Source organism: Esox lucius, chromosome 22 (genome assembly GCF_011004845.1).
Source record: "Esox lucius isolate fEsoLuc1 chromosome 22, fEsoLuc1.pri, whole genome shotgun sequence".
NCBI classification, from domain to species: Eukaryota; Metazoa; Chordata; class Actinopteri; order Esociformes; family Esocidae; genus Esox; species Esox lucius.
In genome coordinates, this window is record NC_047590.1 from 6103605 (window position 1) to 6124720 (window position 21116).

Here is a 21116-nt window from a genome sequence, read left to right on the forward strand (position 1 = left end):
ACATAGTCCCTCCAGCGTGTCCTAGGTCTTCCCCAGGGTCTCCTCGCAGAGAGACAAGCAAATCACAAGCAAATGACAACAGACAAATGGCAAAAAAACGAAATTAAAGAGAAAATCTCTGTACGCAAGGGACAAGGCCGAAAACCAATATTGTTTGGCCGTGAACTCTGGGCCCTCAGGAGGCACTGCATCAGAAACAGACACGATTCTGTAGTGGACATCACTGCTTGGGCTCAGGAACACTTCCCGAAAACCATTGTCTGTGAACACAGTTTGTTACTGCATCCACAAATGCAAGTAAAAAAATGTAAATTACAATGCAGTTAAAATTTTTCTTTACGTTCTTTGATGATATTGTGATACTAGGCAGTTGAAGTAACACTGAAATTGTGAATGTTATTATAATGCCTGTTTTGTGAGGTGTTTAATAACATCTCTGGCCGCAAATCCAGCTTTTCATTGACCTTTTACTGAAACGTATCTCAGGCACTGAAGATCCTTAAGCTTTTTTGCATGTGTGGACGGATTTATATGAATGTGATTATTGTCTACATCCTGTTTTCATAGCTACTATACATGCTACTCCACCTCCCCTCCTTTTAACTTTTATCGACTTGACATGCACCCTACGTCTCTGCTTCGTATTTCTAAACAGCGGATACAAAACACTCTTGCTATTTCAGGAAAAGGAAGCCATAGCTGCAAAAACTGCGCCAAATCCATCTACAATCCCTCACGTTTTCAACCTGCAATTTCAGGACGCCACCAGCCACTTAAATAGATGCCTGAAATGTTCACAGGAACTTTTGGCCTACATCATGACATCACAATCCGATCCGATTACCATAAATGAATGAACTTTCATCTGAATAGGAAGGTAGGTTCTGTTTGACAGGGACGTGTTTGTAGATCGTAGGTAGACAATACTAATAATGCAACGGTTCTATAACACTAAAATGTTCCTGTCCTTTCCAAGGAGAAGTTACCACTGTTCCATCTCATCCTTATTTTAGCAGCAGAAATAACTTCCTCTGTTACTTGTGAATATCTAAAAGCCCACATTCCTCCATGCACTTCAATGTGTGTGTGTGAGTTTCCATAGTAACCGGTCGGTTTTGTGCTGCTGTTGAGATATTAGAGAGCAGTTAGCTTGCGTTACCTAGCTACTTTATATTGCCCAGTGGATAAAGACCTATTAGGAACAAAGAAAACATATGAATGCTATAACACAAAAAAAAACTGTACTGCCCATTCTTATTTCGTGCTGATACTGGACTCAGGTTCTGTCTCTTCATGTAGAAGTCCTGTTCCTGTGTCAACCGGTAATGTTAAAATCCTCAAAGAAAGTTTTCAAATGGCCATAGATCATTTTCTGTTAGAGGATCCAAGTTCATTGTCATGAAATATTGTGGTTTGAACTGGAAAGGGCAGTGTGATCTTCAAGAAATAAAACATTGTAGAAAAAGGCTCAGTGTCTTTATGCTCAGGGTGTACACACGAAAGGGTTAGTACTTGGGCTGACAATCTTATTTTATTTATTTCATCCTCATATATATATATATATATATATATATATATATATATATATATATATATATATATATATATATATATATATATATATATATATATATATATATATATATAGTATTGGAGGTACCAAAATCCTTCTATTTGGCTTTGTGTCAGATGTTTCCATCCCTTGAACATTATGGAAAGCTGACTAGTCAAACATACATCCAGTGTACTGTATGCATGTCATAAACCCTTTTGGCTTTTTGTGACCAAGTAAGGCGGCTTTCCCACACAGGCTTTGACAGTGATTTCTTCCTGTTTCTTTTGCAGTTAAACCAACTCTCATAAATGTCGACATATATGTCAATAGCATCGGACCTGTATCATCGATTGACATGGTAAGTGAACAATTCAAACTCTAATTCCGTCTTTCACCGTATCTCGGTGATTCTTACATTCTCTCTAATACTGTAAACACGGACAAACACACACACACACACACACACACACACACTCCTTCCCAATCACACCTAACACATCCATCTTGCTTACCATGCATGAATATTATTTGATCAGGTTTAGTTTTGCTGTGTTGCTTGGAAAAAAGGTCAGCTGTGGGCCAAGAGAGTTAAAGCAAAATCCACTTTCCATCATATCCCATGTGAGCCGGGCTGCACAGACACCTTATTTGTATCTGTCGGTGAAGTAGGATGTGTGGGTGATGGAATGAGGAAGAGAGCCAGTGGTAACTGTATCTGTATGCAAATGTCTTCTTAGTGTCTGGCCTTGTGTGTTGCTCGGTAGCACTGTAATACTTCTGAGGACACAAGGAATATTGAATATGATGGTTTAATACAACACTGGATTCCTTAGGGTGTTACTGACAATATACCTCAGGTTTCTTAAGCCTTAGTGCTTAAAGACCCGATCGTGCAATGTCTGTGTGGTTTAACTGAGAAGCTAAACAACGTCATGCTTTTGTTATGCAGCGCTTTCTTTTCTTTCTTTTTGTCCATTAATGCATGAGTTTGGTTCAGAACAACACGTTGACACTATGATACCCATCCCTCATTTAGCCACACCCCTTTAACTGCATGTCCCGGCAACCTATCAAAGCTGTGAATATGAAACACTCCAGTGTGTCTCCCGGTGAACTCTGGAGCGATCCACTGCCAGACTCCCAGGCCTTGAATTGTCCAATTAACACATTATCATTACCAGAACAATTTACATTACCGATTACATTACTGAACCACTTTATTGAAAAGGGCATCCATATTGATGATGTACTGTAACTGATCATGTTTGCATAGGCTGGTCAGTCTAGGTAACCATACAAAATATAATTAGTGAGGTAAGTTCTTTTAACATTTAGAACTTTATGTAAATACCCAAATATACACTGTATATTATCTTGACAGATAATTTGTGTTCATGTGATGTTCTGTGTTTGGGATTGTGACGTACGCTTCTGTAATTGTTTTCCCTTTTTGGCCATTTCACTGATAAGTATGTAGTGACTCGGACATAATGTTCAATGGACATTTTTTAACTAAAGAGAAGGAGAACATTATTGCCAGTGGGAATTATTAGGTGTTACTCAGTCCAAAGGCATTGAGTGCGACGATGAGTGAAAATCACTGCAGCGGACATTAATGAAGGACAGAGTGTGATGAGAGGATGTCTGATTAAACACTTAACTCCGAGCGCTGTGGTCATCGTAACTGGTGCTGTACAGAAAAGATAGCACATTGGAAATAAGTCGATCGTGCGAGAATACTCTGCCACTGTCCATCGGTTGAAGATAATGATTCTCCACAAGATCTCACCCTGACTGAGGCCATTAAGTTTTGGGTCACTGAAAAATGTTGAATCGATTTATTGGGCGCATTTTTTTGCTAGGTGAAAACATATTGTTGACATCAGAAATCAAGATCAAGCCGAGTCAATAATTATCATCAACCCAGAAAGTCAAATATGGTCCTGTAGCACAGCGTTAGCAGCAATAAGGAAATAAAAATGAATTCTTTAGAACCTGTCTGGTTGTTTAGTCTCTGAATAAAAATAGATTGGTAGAGTCTGCCAAAACGTCTGGCTTAGATAACAATGGTTTATGTAATGCTAACTTCCGCAGCGCCGCCACAGAGAGGAAAAGTGCTCTGTTTGAAAGACGGCATGTTTGAAATGAGGTGTATTTACAATGTGTCTCCAGGTCTCAGGGGGACAACAGTGGATCAGTGGGTACCTGTTGGATGTGACCATCCAAGACACCGGTGATTATGCTGTCTAACATCCAGTTTGTTCATTCAGTCACCTTCGCTCATTGGTCTCCTAGATAAAGATCAGCAACACAGGTGGTAAAGAAAGAAACAACTCAGGCAGTAAGATATATTGTAATTTTCCAGTTTTTAATTTATTTATGATTCAAACAAATCAAACCAAACGGACACATTTCTCAAAGTTATTTGGACACTTGTTTACAGTCATTTTTGCAACGTCGCTTTCCAAGGATGTTGACACATCTTCCTGGAAGATCCACTCGCAGACACATTTCAGCCTTCTGGCTGAGGCAACCAGGTTTTTGGTCTAAAACGTCCTAGTACTTGTTAGAGTTCATAAAGCTGTTGTCCTTTAACAAGGGCGCCAGTGGAAGCGTTATAGCCCCATTACATCAGAGGCCTTACGGTATGAGGTTATGTTGGGCATACGCAGCCTTCTGTCATTGAAAAAATCCTCTGCAGTTGTTCCCATTTCAGTCCAAGTGCCAATTCCGTCTGGAAAACTGCAGGCCCTGACATTGGTTGATTGCTTTGAGTAAAGCATTTCTTTGGGCAACCCTTCCATGTAGACCAGTGGTGTGGATTGGAATACTTGGTGAACCCAAGATGCAGCCAAGTTCTGTAACTGTCTGATTATGGTTCCTGACCCTGCGTTGGGGCGAGACGCATAGCAAAAAGCTGATAACCTATGTTTTTTTAAATTTAATATTGCATCTGCAATATTGCTTTTCGGGTGGTAATCATTTTAGTAATCGTTACTGTTTCAAGACATCTGATGCCTGCGACTGTTGACATTTGGTCAAAATCCATATTATAAACCACTTAGTATGTAACACACTGCACATTGTTTGGTGTACAATTTATTTGCTGTGTTTGTTAGTACTTTATACTGTTCTGTGTGCTTCTCCGGTTGCTAAGAGATCACTGTAGAATTCCATGGCTACAGGCTCAGATTGTATCTGTCCTTCCTAATGAGTGGTGTCATATTACCTGTGTCTTCACACAGCAATGAGAAGAGAAAATATTCACTGAGTTAGATCAGCTTTGGTATTGATTGTCCAATATCCATTCACGTTAACTGCTTTTAGCTGTATCTGACAGTTCCAATTATTATTATTATAATTTTGTGACCTTTGCAAACCAGCAGTTTGATCTGCTGACCCGGATATAATCTAGAGTGTACTCCAAAATCGTTATGACAGTAATAGATTTGTAAAAAAAATTATCTGTACTCCAGCAGTTTGCACTCTGCATTCCAGCGCTGTTGACACAATAATTATGGAGTTAGTGCAGACAACTGTCAAATTTACTTTACTTTTTAGAGTATTGTCATCCATATTTGATTAACCAGTTTGGAATTACAGCATGCCTTATATGTACAGGTGCTGGTCATATAATTGGAATATCATCAAAAAGTTTATTTATTTCAGTAATTCCATTCAAAAAGTGTCATTCCACACAGACTGATATATTTCAAGTGTTTATTTCTTTTAATTGTGATGATTATAACTGACAACTAATGAAAACCCCAAATTCAGTATCTCAGAAAATTAGAATATTGTAAAAAGGTTCAATATTGAAGACACCTGGTGCCACACTCCAATCAGCTAATTAACTCAAAACACCTGCAAAGGCTTTTAAATGGTCTCTCAGTCTAGTTCTGTAGGCTACACAATCATGGGGAAGACTGCTGACTTGACAGCTGTCCAAAAGACGACCATTGACACCTTGCACAAGGGAGGGCAAGACACAAAAGGTCATAGCTAAAGAGGCTGGCTGTTCACAGAGCTCTGCGTCCAAGCACACTAATAGAGAGGCGAAAAGAAGGAAAAGATGTGGTAGAAAAAAGTATACAAGCAATAGGGATAACCACACCCTGGAGAGGATTGTGAAACAAAAACCATTCAAAAATGTGGGGGAGATTCACAAAGAGTGGACTGCAGCTGGAGTCAGTGCTTCGAGAACCACCACGCACAGACGTATGCAAGACATGGGTTTCAGCTGTCGCATTCCTTGGTCAAGCCACTCTTGAACAAGACACAGCGTCAGAAGCATCTCGCCTGGGCTAAAGACAAAAAGGACTGGACTGCTGCTGGGTGGTCCAAATTTATGTTCTCTGATGAAAGTAAATTTTGCATTTCCTTTGGAAATCAAGGTCCCAGAGTCTGGAGGAAGAGAGGAGAGGCACAGAATCCACGTTGCTTAAAGTCCAGTGAGGGTTTGGGGTGCCATGTCATCTGCTGGTGTTGGTCCACTGTGTTTTCTGAGGTCCAAGGTCAACGCAGCCATCTACCAGGAAGTTTTAGAACACCTTATGCTTCCTGCTGCTGACCAACTTTATGGAGATGCAGATTTCATTTTCCAACAGGACTTGGCACCTGCACACAGCGCCAAAGCTACCAGTACCTGGTTTAAGGACCATGGTATCCCTGTTCTTAATTGGCCAGCAAACTCGCCTGACCTTAAACCTATAAAATCTATGGGGTATTGTGAAGAGGAAGATGCGATACACCAGACCCAACAATGCAGAAGAGCTGAAGGCCACTATCAGAGCAACCTGGGCTCTCATAACACCTGAGTAGTGCCACAGACTGATTGACTCCATGCCACGCCACATTGCTACAGTGATTCAGGCAAAAGGAGCCCTAACTAAGTATTTAGTGCTTTCATGCTCATACTTTTCATGTCCATACTTTTCAGTTGGCCAACATTTCTAAAAATATTTTTTTTGTATTGGTCTTAAATAATATTCAAATTTTCTGAGTTACTGAATTTGGGATTTTCATTAGTTGTCAGTTATAATCATCACAATTAAAAGAAATAAACATTTGAAATATATCAGTCTGTGTGTAATGAATGAATATAATATACAAGTTTCACTTTTTGAATGGAATTACTGACACAAATCAACTTTTTGATGATATTCAAATTATATGACCAGCACCTGTAATCCACACATTTCAAGGTGCCACACTGTTTCTTATTGGCAGATGTGTTTGCTTGCATTGCTAGTGCATGCACAAAGAGAGCTGTCTAGCTGTAGTCCTTATAATATGTCTTGCATACACATTTTGAGTCTTTTACTGGTGACTAGCAAAATGAGGACCAAAGAAGTGTCAGCACACATCAAGCTGTCAGTCATCATGCAGATAAATCTGAATCAACTGACATAGCTAGAGTATTCGGTGTACCAAAATCAGCTGTTTGGTGCATTAAGAAGAAGACGGCAAGCATTGGTGAGCTCAGCATTGGCCAACATCCTTGTAGACCAAGGAAGACCTTTACAATGGATACCCAAGCAATGTTCATCCTAATGAAGAACACGCCTGGTACTGTAGATGCATCGCCAGGGAAGAATTAATTTGCATCTGGTGACGTCTGTTGCTGACTCTAAGCAATCATTGCATGCAAAGACTATGCAACTAAGTACTGAACATTATAACTTTTTAGTGCATAATATTCACCTTTACAGATATATGTGGCCCCCTAAAATGGGGGGGGACTATGTAGAAAACATGCTGTAATTACTAGATTGTTCATTCGATAAGTACATTACAGATGACAGTCTGCACTTTAACCCTGTAGTCGGTATGCTGTATCATTGTAAATTTGCAGAGAAACACGATCTAGTCAAAAGTTTTACGGGTTAAATTTTTTTTGTAAATGTGTTATTACAGTATTGTCATTGTTTTAACATTTCACGTGTTCTCTAGGTGTTCACACCTTCCAGTTCACACCTTACCGTTTCTAGATCATTGATTCCAGCTGTGATATCACTGTCTCTGTGACACTGTGACTTTATGTACTCACTGAATTACTGACAGTTCTCGTTTGAGCGACATCGTGGCTATTCCTGCTAAAGAAAGGTCATATCAGTGAGACTCACTGCGATGTGTCTATATCAGCCATAGCAGAAGCCAGCAGCAGCCATACTGTTTATAACATGGAAAAGTTTAAATCCCTCTACAAGCAAGCTGCCTGTTGTTGGACAAGACTGACCTTTTTCCGCTCTGGACGCTGTTATAATAATAAAAATGGTAGCAGAAGAGTTGCAAAGTCACAAACAGATCTGAGCTCAGGCTAAATGGACAGTGCAGAGGATAAATCTTTTTTGGAAGGAAATTAAATGAATCATATACAAGGCTGTGAGTATTAATTGTGGATTTTCAGGTCTTGGCATTGCACTGTAATACTTTATTCCTTCAAGCATAGATTTTCACTTGACCTTTAATAATGTCACATTTGATATGCTCATTTTAGTGCCTGATGTTGGACTTAAAATGAATGCTTAATGTTTGGCAGGATGTTGTGCTGTGGAATTCATTGTTAGCCTTGTAGTAACCAACGCAGTGGCCAAAATACATTTTTAACCTGCGTCTTTTAAAAAAAATTATATCCTGGCTTTGTCTCAATTCTTTATACTTAATTTAAACTGGGAACCATATTTTAAATCTAACATTGGTCTCTGGAAATATTCCTACAGTGTGGATAGATGGGAATGTGCTTCTGCTCTGTAAGGGTAGTGACATCAGTACCTTTGACCACTATTGCCCAATTCTACACACTGTCTTGTTTTTCTATGAATTAAGATGCATGGTCAGTTAAACTCCTTTCCGTCTTTTTTATTTATTCATCTGGATGTTTTCTGGAGTGTACCTCTGCCTCCCTTGCCTTACTACCTGGAATAGGGAGAGTTAAAGGTTGCGCCAAGTTTTTCTCCTAGGCATACGTGGCAAGCACACCATTGTTACTGCAACCACACTGATTGTTGCTGACATTATCAATGCTTCTGATTACAAAAATGGAAATGACCTTAAACTGACATAGACCTGAAGATAATTTTGATTATTTTGCTAAATTTTAACCCGTCTTTTAATATGTGAAAATAATAATAATCTTGCATGGAAAGGTGGGGTGGTGTGCCTGTCTCTTAGTAAGAAGAGAGTGGCATTGTCTGTTATTTATTTACAAAGCACTCTTGCAGGAACTTTCAACATCTCTGACTTTCATCTTGGTGAAAACAATAATATACAGCATAAGAACACAGAATTGGATAATACTGGATACAGCAAAGGCAGTTTCGGAACTCGGTATAGATGCCTTGAATTTGCTTGCTCTGCACATGTGAATAAAGGTTTGAAATGAATTGTCTTTAAGCACACATAAAGCATTGCCAACAGTTTGGCTTCAGGAAAAATGTGCCTACTTGTGATGTACTGAAGTAAAAAAGACTCAAAATGGTTATCTGTAATCGAATAAGAATAATGCATGAACCCAAAAAAAGGTTATTCTGTGGGTACAGCTGAGAGACCCTTTTGTTGGTGTGGAATGTTTTCCTTTAAGAAAATTAAAAAGGAAAGAAAATATAAATAAAGAATGGTAATAATTCCATGGTGTTTGAAGTTGGAAAATAGGTCCCTACCTATCATGTTAAGACCATGATCGTGAAGGAGTTCATCTGCTTGGATATATTCGATTGTTCATGGCTTCCTTAACACCTGGATCTCAATGTAATTGTGAAATAAAACAGTATATACAAATGAACAAGTGATATTCAGTATTTTAGTAATGTTTTATAAAAATGACATTATTCATTTCATGATTAAATCAAGGTCTATATTGTAAAATGAGCTTTCTATCTTACAGTACATTTAGTGTATTCGGAAAATATTCAGACCCCTTCAGTTTATCCATGTTGTGTTATGTTATAGACTTCATTAAAAATGTATTAAATATATATAGTGGGGAGAACAAGTATTTGATACACTGCCCATTTTGCAGGTTTTCCTACTTACAAAGCATGTAGAGGTCTGTAATTTATATCATAGGTACACTTCAACTGTGAGAGACGGAATCTAAAACAAAAATCTAGAAAATCACATTGTATGATTTTTAAATAATGAATTTGCATTTTATTGCATGACATAAGTATTTGATCACCTACCAACCAGTAAGAATTCCGGCCCTCACAGACCTGTTAGTTTTTCTTTAAGAAGCACTCCTTTTCTCCACTCATTACCTGTATTAACTGCACCTGTTTGAACTCGTTACCAGTATAAAAGACACCTGTCCACACACTCAATCAGACTCCAACCTCTCCACAATGGCCAAGACCAGAGAGCTGTGTAAGGACATCAGGGATAAAATTGTAGACCTGCACAAGGCTGGGATGGGCTACAGGACAATAGGCAAGCAGCTTGGTAAGAAGGCAACAACTGTTGGCGCAATAATTAGAAAATGTAGTAGTTCAAGATGACGGTCAATCTCCCTCGGTCTGGGGCTCCATGCAAGATCTCACCTCGTGGGGCATCACTGATCATGAGGAAGGTGAGGGATCAGCCCAGAACTACACGGCAGGACCTGGTCAATGACCTGAAGAGAGCTAGTGTGTTACTAAAGAAAGCCATTAGTAACACACTACGCCGTCATGGATTAAAATCCTGCAGTGCACGCAAGGTAGAAGGTCATGTGGTCTGATGAGACAAAAATAGAGCTTTTTGGTCTAAACTCCACTCGCTGTGTTTGGAGGAAGAAGAAGGATGAGTACAACCCCAAGAACACCATCCCAACCGTGAAACATGGAGGTGGAAACATCATTCTTTGGGGATGCTTTTCTGCAAAGGGGACAGGACGACTGCACCGTATTGAGGTGAGGATGGATGGGGCCATGTTTTGCGGGATCTTGGCCAGCAACCTCCTAAGAGCATTGAAGATGGGTCGTGGCTGGGTCTTCCAGCATGACAACGACCCGAAACACACAGCCTGGGCAACTAAGGAGTGGCTCCGTAAGAAGCATCTCAAGGGCCTGGAGTGGCCTAGCCAGTCTCCAGACCTGAACCCAATAGAAAATCATTGGAGGGAGCTGAAAGTCCGTATTGCCCAGCGACAGCCCCGAAACCTGAAGGATCTGGAGTAGGTCTGTATGGAGAAGTGGGACAAAATCCCTGCTGCAGTGTGTGCAAACCTGGTCAAGAACAACAGGAAATGTATGATCTCTGTAATTGCAACAAAGGTTTCTGTACCAAATATTAAGTTCTGCTTTTCTGATGTATCAAATACTTATGTCATGCAATAAAATGCAGATTAATTACTTAAAAATCATACAATGTGATTTCCTGGATTTTTGTTTTAGATTCCGTCACTCACAGTTGAAGAGTACTTATGATAAGAATTACAGACCTCTACATGCTTTGTATGTGGGAAAACCTGCACAATCGGCAGTTTATCAAATACTTGTTCTCCCCACTGTTTGTGTATTGATTCTACATATACCCCATATTGACAAAGCAAAAACCAAGCCATGAAATCCTAAGAACTATGATAATACCTCAGAGTTTGTTTAGGATTGTTTTCAAACATAAATCTGGGGAAGGTTATAACACAAACGCTAAAGCATTGACATTTCCCAGGAGCGCAGCGGGCTCCATCATCGTGAAATGGAAGAAAGTGGAAACACTCTTCCAAGTGCTGGCCGACCAGCCAAACTAAATCGGTCAAGACGTGACTTTATAAGGGATGTAAAAGAACCCAACAGCCACTATAACAGTGCTTCTGAGTTTTGTCTGCAGAGATGGGAGAAATCTGCCAGAAGGACAACCATCTCTGCAGCACTCCATCAATCAGGCTTTTATGGTAGAGTGGCTAGAAGGAAGCCGCTACTAAAAAAGTGACACAGCCAACACAACGCTGGAGTGGTTTCGGGACATGTCGGTCAATGACCGTGAGTGGCCCAGCCAAGCCAGGACTTGAACCCGATTCATCTGAAGCCGATTCATCTGAGGGAAGATCACAGTTCACAGACGGAGAAACCGTCCAAATGTGATCATACTGTCCAAATCTGTAAATCATTTCAATTGATTATTTAAACATGTTTTGGTTTTGTCATTATTGGATATTGTGTACAGATTAATGGCAAATCAAATTATCATTAAGAATTCAAGCTTTTATAACAATAAAATATGGAAAATACTTATGAAGTATGTGTATGATGGCACTGTATATATCCAACAGTATCAGAGGAAAGCTATAAAGAAGGTCAAAGAAGGTAGAAGTCATCACCCATGATGTCTTTTAACCTCACGGCAAAACTGAGACCAACAGTTTCCTAAATGGCTTCTGTCCCCAAGCCATATGACTACTAAATAGTTAATCACATGACTCCTGAAACAACCTGTATTTATCCCCTTTTATCCTTTGACTCTGTGACTGGACTCCGTGCACACACCCACACTGCAACACACGCAAATGCAGACACTTTACTGATGCCACATGTACACTTCTACCTCAGAGTTCGTAGTCACTGACGAGTATCTACCTCAGACTAGTCATTTACCCTACCACATGTACTTATCTACCTCAGACTAGTCATTTACCCTACCACATGTACTTATCTACCTCAGACTAGTCATTTACCCTACCACATGTACTTATCTACCTCAGACTAGTAATTTACCCTACCACATGTACTTATCTACCTCGGACTAGTCATTTACCCTACCACATGTAGTTATCTACCTCAGACTAGTCATTTACCCTACCACATGTAGTTATCTACCTCAGACTAGTCATTTACCCTACCACATGTAGTTATCTACCTCATACTAGTCATTTACCCTACCACATGTACTTATCTACCTCAGACTAGTCATTTACCCTACCACATGTACTTATCTACCTCAGACTAGTCATTTACCCTACACATGTACTTATCTACCTCAGACTAGTCATTTACCCTACCACATGTACTTATCTATTTGTTCTTTTAAATGACTAATAAGATTCATTTAAAACCCTTGTCGAAGTGTTTATCCAGTGTATTATTTAGATTAGTCATCCCATTGCCACACCCTTGTAAAGAGTCAAAGCATGCCTCTGGGCTAGGTAGTTGTTGTAGGTTTTTATACAGTACACCAAGAGCAGTCTCTCTGATATAGTAACTAGAACAACTGTTATTGGGTAAATACTGCAGTGCAGTTTTGATTGAATTCACCCCTAAAATCTAACATTTATAGTGTTTTCAAAATAAGTGTCTTTGCAGTCTTACGGTCGTAATTATGTTAATCGTGTGAAACTATTTTACAGTGTCTCTAATCGTGTTTATGTTTATGCAACCATTGTTTATTGACCATAGTTTGGGAGAGAGCAGGGGAAAAGCATTTTGGATTATTCAAGAACATATTCATTATAGTGTTCATTTCCTGGGAGGGTTGAGCAATAGTCTCCAGGGAGATGCAGTGGAGGATTGACAGGCCTTTTTCTCCTTAAGGTCATAGTAACAACTACAGTCATGCTGAGGCCATCACACTATAATTAAGGCTGGATTAAAGTGCCTGTAAAAGTTAGTGGAAGGTCGAGCAGTCAAAAGCATCATATGGTTTCTGCTGGATGTTAACATGGGGGTTGTAGGAAAAGAGAAATATTTGTATGCGTTTGCCTTTCAAGTGTTACCAGAAATGTATAATTCATGCTAGTTTCAACATATATTAAGAGCGCTATTTCGGAGAGGTAATGTCTTTGTTTTGAGAAGACCATTAACAGCAGATGGGCAGAATCTACTAATGAACATAACAATGCCTCTGTTACATAATGCCTGACCAAAACAGACTTAAAATGAGTTGGTTTTAAAATATACCATAAATATGTTTTTAAAAAAAAGGTAATAAGAAAGTTATAGGTTCCTTTTTCTTTTTTGATACAGGAATACCAAATTGACATCATTTTTGCCCAGACATGGGTAGACAGCCGTCTTCAATACAACAGCACCATGAAGATCCTGACTCTCAACAGTAACATGGTTGGAATGATCTGGGTACCCGACACAATCTTCAGAAACTCCAAGAATGCAGATTCCCATTGGATTACAACCCCCAATCAGCTTCTCCGGATTTGGAACGACGGAAAGATCCTGTACACGCTTAGGTAAAGGATGTATATTTTCTTATCTGATAACGCCGGGGTTGTCATTTAGAACTATCGAGGGTCCCTCAGTCTTAGTTCTGAGTTTAGGGTGTAGCGGGCATCGACATTGTTCCCCGTATTCAAGCAAAGAAAATGAGACAGTAAATGATGATACAGGGTTGTCCTTGGCACTGTTTGTCTTTGTGCTTCGAAGATAACCTCTAAAACGGTTCAACTTCCTCAGGACTCAGGTAGAGTTCAACACAGTGAAAGAAGACGCCACGAACACACAGCAGTCTGTGCCATATGTCGTCGTTGCACATGTACACAAAGGAAACATCGGTTCACTCTATGATAACGTTATTTTTGTGTCTTTCATCATTGCACCGCTGTGCGGTTTTGGCACACTTGATAGACATATTGTAGTCCCTGTGGAATGCTTTAAGGGAGATCATGCTTTTTAGGGCGTAAATATAATCCTTTCAAAGTCCTTTCTGTTGAATTTTCAACCGGGGATTCATTTCTCATGAGGAAAGGGAGACATTTACCCGCTGTTGGCATAGCTGAATGAGGCATCCCCTTGGCAACAGGCTCATCTGTAGGACAGCAGAAAGAGATCATGTGTGGGCAGGCTAATTATTGTCGGCACGGACCTGGCTGGTTCCACACGCAGTAATCACCTTAGCAGCTCCTGAATTAACACCCGTTCGCATTGAGCTTTATCAGTTAATACATTCGTTGAGCATTATTGTTTGAGTTATACTGTGTGAGCATGGTCTCCGGTTATACTTATTAAGCATAATCGGAAAGCAATATCAGTTAACATTTTTATTGAGCATTATCTCTTACTAAGCATTGGTGATGAGCACTGTAAGCAAACATTATACATGAACATGATGAGTGATCAGTTACCAGTAATCATAATAGTTATCAGTGAACATCAGTAAGCTTTTAGCAGTATTTATGAGCATTATCACTGAGCAACTCTGGATTCTTCAAGTGCTGCATCCTAGTCTGATTAAAACAATAGAGAGATTCAAAGATTCATGTTGATTCCCCCACACGGGGAAATTCGGTCAAGCCGACGTAAACATGAGTGACAGTTTATCAGGGAGAGAGAATGAGAAGGAGGAGGAGGAGGAGGAGGAGAGAAGAAGAGACTAAAAGAGGGAAATCCGGTCCGATGACCTAGATAACTCCGGGACGAGAGCATTTCTTCATCCGTTCATTTCTCTTAACTAGTCTGTCAGAGTTTGTTACTCAGGGAAAATACCAATTTGCAGGGCTCATCAGACTCGGAGGCGACCGGCGGACCGACCTGCAATCCCCAGCTCCCGGCACTGGCCGTCGTGTCAGGATAATAGGTGGCCCATTAGACCTTTCACAGGCAGCTTCTGTGTAACAAGGTGTCTGTTTGTTTACCCTGCAATCCCTCCAGTCTTTTCACAGGAAGGGGGTGAAAAAAAAAACTGCAACAACATAGCAGCCAAACACAGCGTCCCAGTCACATATTTATTTGCTAGCATGAGAAATGTTCGGGAAACGTGAGAACAGACAATGGGTGCGGTCCTTGACCTCTGTCCAAATGACACGTTCACACCTTCAGCGTGGTGTATATATATATTTCACAAGTTTGGTTTGGTCGGTGGCCGGTGATTGGCTTTCTGGCGGCGGTTGTAGTCGTAGCACTGCTCTGTCAGGGTGGGGTTGAACCGAGTGTGAGAGGAGACGCTCACCCTCGTCCTCTGTCTGACTCGTGCTGCAGGCTGACCATCAATGCAGAGTGCCAGTTGCAGCTTCACAACTTCCCCATGGATGAGCACTCGTGTCCTCTGGTCTTCTCTAGCTGTGAGTATTGTACGGCCGGGCCAGTGTTGTCACCCATTCATGTCATTCACAGTGAGGTTCACAAGTATTTGAACACAGCGCAGACGATCTTCGGATGGATTGTTCATGCATATCAGGCGAACGGTTTTGAGATTACCTCACTTCCTGTACATAGCCCCCTTATTTTAGGGAATCGGGTACCAGGGCATATTCAAAATGTGTGGATTAAAGTAGTTTCAAGATTTTGTATTTCGTCCCATATTCCTGGCATGCAATGACTGCAACAAACCAGTTGTAAAAAGCTGTTGAATTCATTTCCAAGTTGCTTTATCTTATCAATATTATGTTATGTTTCATATTATTGTATGACCAGAAAGGCAAATCATGTAATGAAAGATTAAAAAAATACCCACAATCAAATGCCAATGCATCCAACAACTTTGCAAGGACACAAGTTTGATGTAGACATTACATGCCAGGAATATGGGACAAAATGCTAGTTTTGACAACTTTATACAAAAATGTACACTGGCCAAAATACATGTTGTAAATACATGTTGTAATTTCTATAGCATCAACCCAAAATTGATTATGCACTCAAATTAAAGCAGACAGTCGGCAGTTTAACCTCATTTTTAATGTATCATTTCAAATCCAAAGTTCAGAGGCAAAACAAAAAACGTGTTGTTGCCTAAATACTTTTTGAACCTCACTATATTTTATGTAAAATATAGAAAAATATACAGTTTGGAATGGGGAGACTATATCCCATCTCTACATTTATAAAAAGTATGACAATGAAAAGTGAATAAAGTGTATACTCTGCGTAATAATATCTATATACACGGGAAGTCCTAAACAATGGACACAGTGAATGCTACAGGACTTCTGATTCTGACTGGCCCTCAGCGCCAATCTAGAATCGTAATTTTACCAATTGGATTTTCTCACGGTATGTAGTGGATGCATGTGCATGTTTTTTGAGTTGAATATTTGTTGCCTGAAAGAAAATAATTACCTGTAACTTTTTATGAGAATCTGTGTGTCACCAAGGTAAATGCTTCGTACGAATCTACTTTGTACCTTTAACCTTTTTCAATGACATGTTAAAGAATGATCAAGCTTTCTGAGCGTAGGGTGAAATGCTACTGTTTGTTTTGTGTTAGAGTGAAGGTGCTTGACAGGTGCAGATCATCAGGGTAGAGGTCCAGAGTTAGGGCCAGGCATGTGCCAAATCAGGGGAATGCAGGCAATGTGACATAGTCCACAATGAGTCCTGGGATTTAGGGTTTTATAGGATCCCCGTGACACACTGCCAAAAGAAGCAGCTACTCTTCCTAGGGTCCACAGAAAACACCAGTATAGTACCAGCATAGAATAATAATCAACAAGTACAGTACAGAAACCACACGCCTTTAAAATTACACTCAGAAATTGCAATCCATTGCTCTACTGACAGTTGTGTTGCATGAGTGGGCCTTGGAATCCTGGACTCTAAGCTCATTGTTCAGTAAATATTTGATTGTTCAGACTCCGACAACCAGGTTTTATTGTGCTCTTATTTCACACAGTATCATATGCTGCTCCAGTTGTCCCCGGTGATTCCGCTAGACGCTCGGTTTCAGCTCGAACGCTGGCACCACTGCTGTTAAATGACATTGAGCGCTTTAAGTAGTGTAGCACATGGAGATGTGTAAAGCATTCTCCTCGGCCTTTAGTGTCCACGTCGCGTTACTGAAGAACCATATTTTGTGGCTCACAAAAGTTCATATGCCAGATCAAAAAGAAGTGATAGTCGCTCAGCACGAATCGTCACATCCTTTATATGGGCAGTGCCGTTACAACACAACAACAGCCAGTCACTTGCAAGAAAAATGACTTACAAGGTGAAAGTAGAGCATTACATTTTCAATACCCTTTACAGGATGTAATAAGCTTTGATAGAAATGGGATGTGGAAGCTGTGTTCACGGAGGCTAATGTATTTCCAGCTGTTTTACAGATAAAGACCACAATCTTACTTCTGTTCAGTTAGCAGTTTCTCCCACTGTGTACATATAGTACGCCCCCTCCAGTTTGCCCACCCCTTCACGTTCTCCTCCAGCCCCCCCCCCCAGGTCCTTTCCAGTTCCCCCACCCCTTAAGATCCCCCTCCAGTTTTCTGAAATTTGACCTTTACTTTTAAGTAATATTTTTAGTTGTATTTCGCTAAAAACAATACTTTGTTCGCATCAGCTTTAATATTTTTTGTATTTTCCCTCACAAATTTCATGACATCCAATTTGTGATTGAAGTCCTGCTTCATCACAGCAACTCCCAGCAAATGTGTTGAGATGTCTTCTAAAGCACATCCAATGTCATTTGGTTCTTATGACGGTGATTGTTCTTGACTTATATCCTTACCACCACCAGGTATGCGGTCTGAGTGCTTCTACCTTGATTGAGCTCACAGGCGCTAAAGCCGCCACAAGGGCTTCCTAGAACGCAATAACTCCAGGAGACCATATTTGATTACTAACCCTCCCCCCTCCCCAAACCCGGAGGGTGCAGGTCAATTTCACCTCTGGGCTAATCCATCACTGGATATAGACACTGATCATGCAGTGACACAGCTAACTGCAAGGCAGTGACTTTACCGCTGCGGCATCCAGGGGGCCACTTCGGCTGTACATTATCTTACTTTGTGATAATGTGAACGGGTGAAAATTATAAAATGTCATGCGAGACGCAGTGGTTCCCAGTGACCATCTATTCCCATTTAGTGTAATAGGTTTTACTGGCTGTCTCAAATACATTGTTTTACTGGCTGTCTCAACTACATCGTTTTACTGGCTGGCTCAACTACATCATTGTATTGAATGGTACCTCTCATGACTGCGTGTAAATGTAAGAAATGCTCATTGGTCTTCAAAACGCTGCTTTCGTCCTTGTGTGTCAAAATTGACAAGTCCTTTTATACTGTTTGACATGTCCAATTAGCTTTTAATTTGATGTGGGCTAAGTCCAGTCTTTAAATAAAAAAATAAATAAAAAAAAACACCAGTGTATTGATTAGCCTATTGATTTCTGCCCCCTTTCCCTGCATTGCTGTGAACATGCAACGACTGTTTTGATTGTGTGGTTGGGGTGAGCGGCAACCTAGGACTGCAAAGAAGATGCATGACCTGTGTATGTCATCAACAGATTAGCAGTAGATTACTTAAAACCAGCTAAAATGACACTTGTTGCAATTGAAAATCTATTTAATAATGAGATAGCCAGCTCTTTATGCATCCAGCAAGTCACATTATTGTTGATGGTTATGATGGTCACTGCCCTCTAGAAGCAGTGACCATAGCTTAACTGTGCTGCCAATTCCAGCCTTACTTTGTCTTTTTGTTTTAGTGAAACACTACACACACAGATCGTAACAGGTAAGTCAACTCAGGAGTCTCCTGTTAGCACTGAAAATTACTCTGAGAATTTAATAGAATTTGCCAATGTTAGCTAGCCACACAGATCATATCTAACCAGGCAGCTAATGGTACCATTGCAAATGTTTGTATAAGGCATCAATGGTATTAGCCCATGTTAGCTAGCCACACAAATTATACAGGTAGCTAACCAGGCAACTAATGGTAGGATTGCAAATGTTTGTATAAAGCATCAATGGTATTAGCCCATGTTAGCTAGCCACACAAATTATACAGGTAGCTAAGCAGGCAACTGATGGTAGAATTGCAAATGTTTTTATAAGGCATCAATGGTATTAACTTATGTTAGCTAGCCACAAAAATTATACAGGTAACTAACCAGGCATCTAATGGTAGCATTGCATGTTTTTTTTTGAGACATCAATAGTATTAGCAAATTTTAGCTAGCTACACAGATCATACAGGTAGCTAGCCAAGCAACTAGTGTTAGCACTGCAAACAGACATTTATGTCTTAAACAAACTCATGTAACATAGCAGATCAGTGATATATCCAGGGGTGACTGGTCATTAGGGGCACAGCCCCACCTGTTGTCAACAGAAAGAACTTCAACAAAATTAAGATTACTTGCTATAATTTATTATCTATGAATATAGCATCTTCCTAAATTGCATATAATTAGTGTTAGGATTTTATTTCATGTTCATTGGTCCCTGCCTTGCTTCTTCAGACTGCATTCTGCCGATTCGAGTTTGCAGTGCTAGGCCATAGGCTAAGCGTGAATGTGGGGCTAGCCCCTCTCTTGTACATTGTAAATGTGAAAATATTAATACGCATGCTCAGAATGTTAGTGTGATCAATGTAGATCACACAAATTTGATGGCAAATTAGCCCCACTACAGCGTCATTTCGTATTTCAGACCTGACTGTCTGTCTGTCTGTCTAGCGCCAACATTAGTCGGCAAGAAGAAGGACGAGTGTAGATTGTCTTAGCTAGCTTGTTAGCTTCACAAACTCCAGATAACTAGAGAAAATTAATAAAGTGGATTTCATACTCGAGCACCGGTTTGAAACCCTTAATTTGGAGGAGAAACTTGAAGTAAAGCGACTTGGTGCCCATCAGCCATGGGATATAGTAATCACTCAAACTGCTGGTCAAAGTAACAGCAGGTTTAACGTTGAGTGGTTTGTGAACAATATGCGGATAACGGTTAGCATACAAAAGAAGGCACTCTTCTGTTTTCCATGTCTGCTATTTGGTGGAGATGGTACTTGGTCGAGGACGGGTTACAAAAATGTGAAACATATTTCTGAGAGGATTGCAAAACATGAGAACAGTGGGAGTCATCTGGACAATGCTGTGGGCTTACTTGGAAGGGTAAATGTCGCAGCCCAAGTTGACAGTGCATACAGGCACTCCATTGAGCAGCATAACTAACAGGGGGAGGAAAACAGGTACGTTCTCAGTCAGATCATAACATGTATTAAACTGTGTGGAAAATGTGAAACCGCACTGCAGGGGGCACGACGAGTCGGTGGACTCCCTGAATCCTGGAATATTCAGATGCATTTTCGAGACTATGTGTGAGGATGATTCGAGACTTGAGAGGCACTATGATGCTCAGCCCATCTTCAAAAGGACATCCAGCACTGTACAAAACGAACTGTTAGAATGTATGTATGAAGTGTACAAGGGAGGAGATAGTCAAGCAAGTGGACGAGACATAATTTGTTGCCATACAAGCAGATGAGACAACTGATGTCTCCTGAAAATCACAAATGGTGGTTGTGTTGCGATACATGTTTCCTGACAATACAGTGACAGAAAGGTTTTTGGAGTTTGTGGAAGTCAAAGATAAAACTGGACTAGGCCTCTCTAATAGCATCAAGGGTGTGCTGGAACCACTGAAGGTGGGAGAAAAGCTGATCGCTCAGATTTATGATGGTGCGGCTGTAATGAGTGGAAACGTCCAAGGGGTACAGACGCTAATGAAAGAGACATACCCACATGCCAGTTTGTTCACTGCTATGCTCACCAACTGAACCTGACCTTGCAGCAACTTTGTTCAGCAAGAATGAACATCTTGAAGTTTTTTTTGCAGATTTAACTGCTTTTGCCACCTTTTTCTCTGGCGCTCCAAAACGTGTTGAGGCACTTGCTGAGACAACACAGAGACGCATTCCAA

General features: G+C 40.3%; 1 protein-coding gene across 1 annotated transcript in view; it reads left to right on the forward strand.

The window, feature by feature from the left end:
• The window catches only part of LOC105022073 (gamma-aminobutyric acid receptor subunit gamma-3), a 48038-nt gene that overhangs the window by 12269 nt on the left and 14653 nt on the right, over positions 1–21116 (forward strand). The window contains exons 3-5 of the mRNA XM_010890203.3: positions 1846–1913; positions 13492–13712; positions 15457–15539. Coding sequence (XP_010888505.1) covers positions 1846–1913; positions 13492–13712; positions 15457–15539 — 372 coding nt within the window. The remainder of the gene's footprint in view (positions 1–1845; positions 1914–13491; positions 13713–15456; positions 15540–21116) is intronic.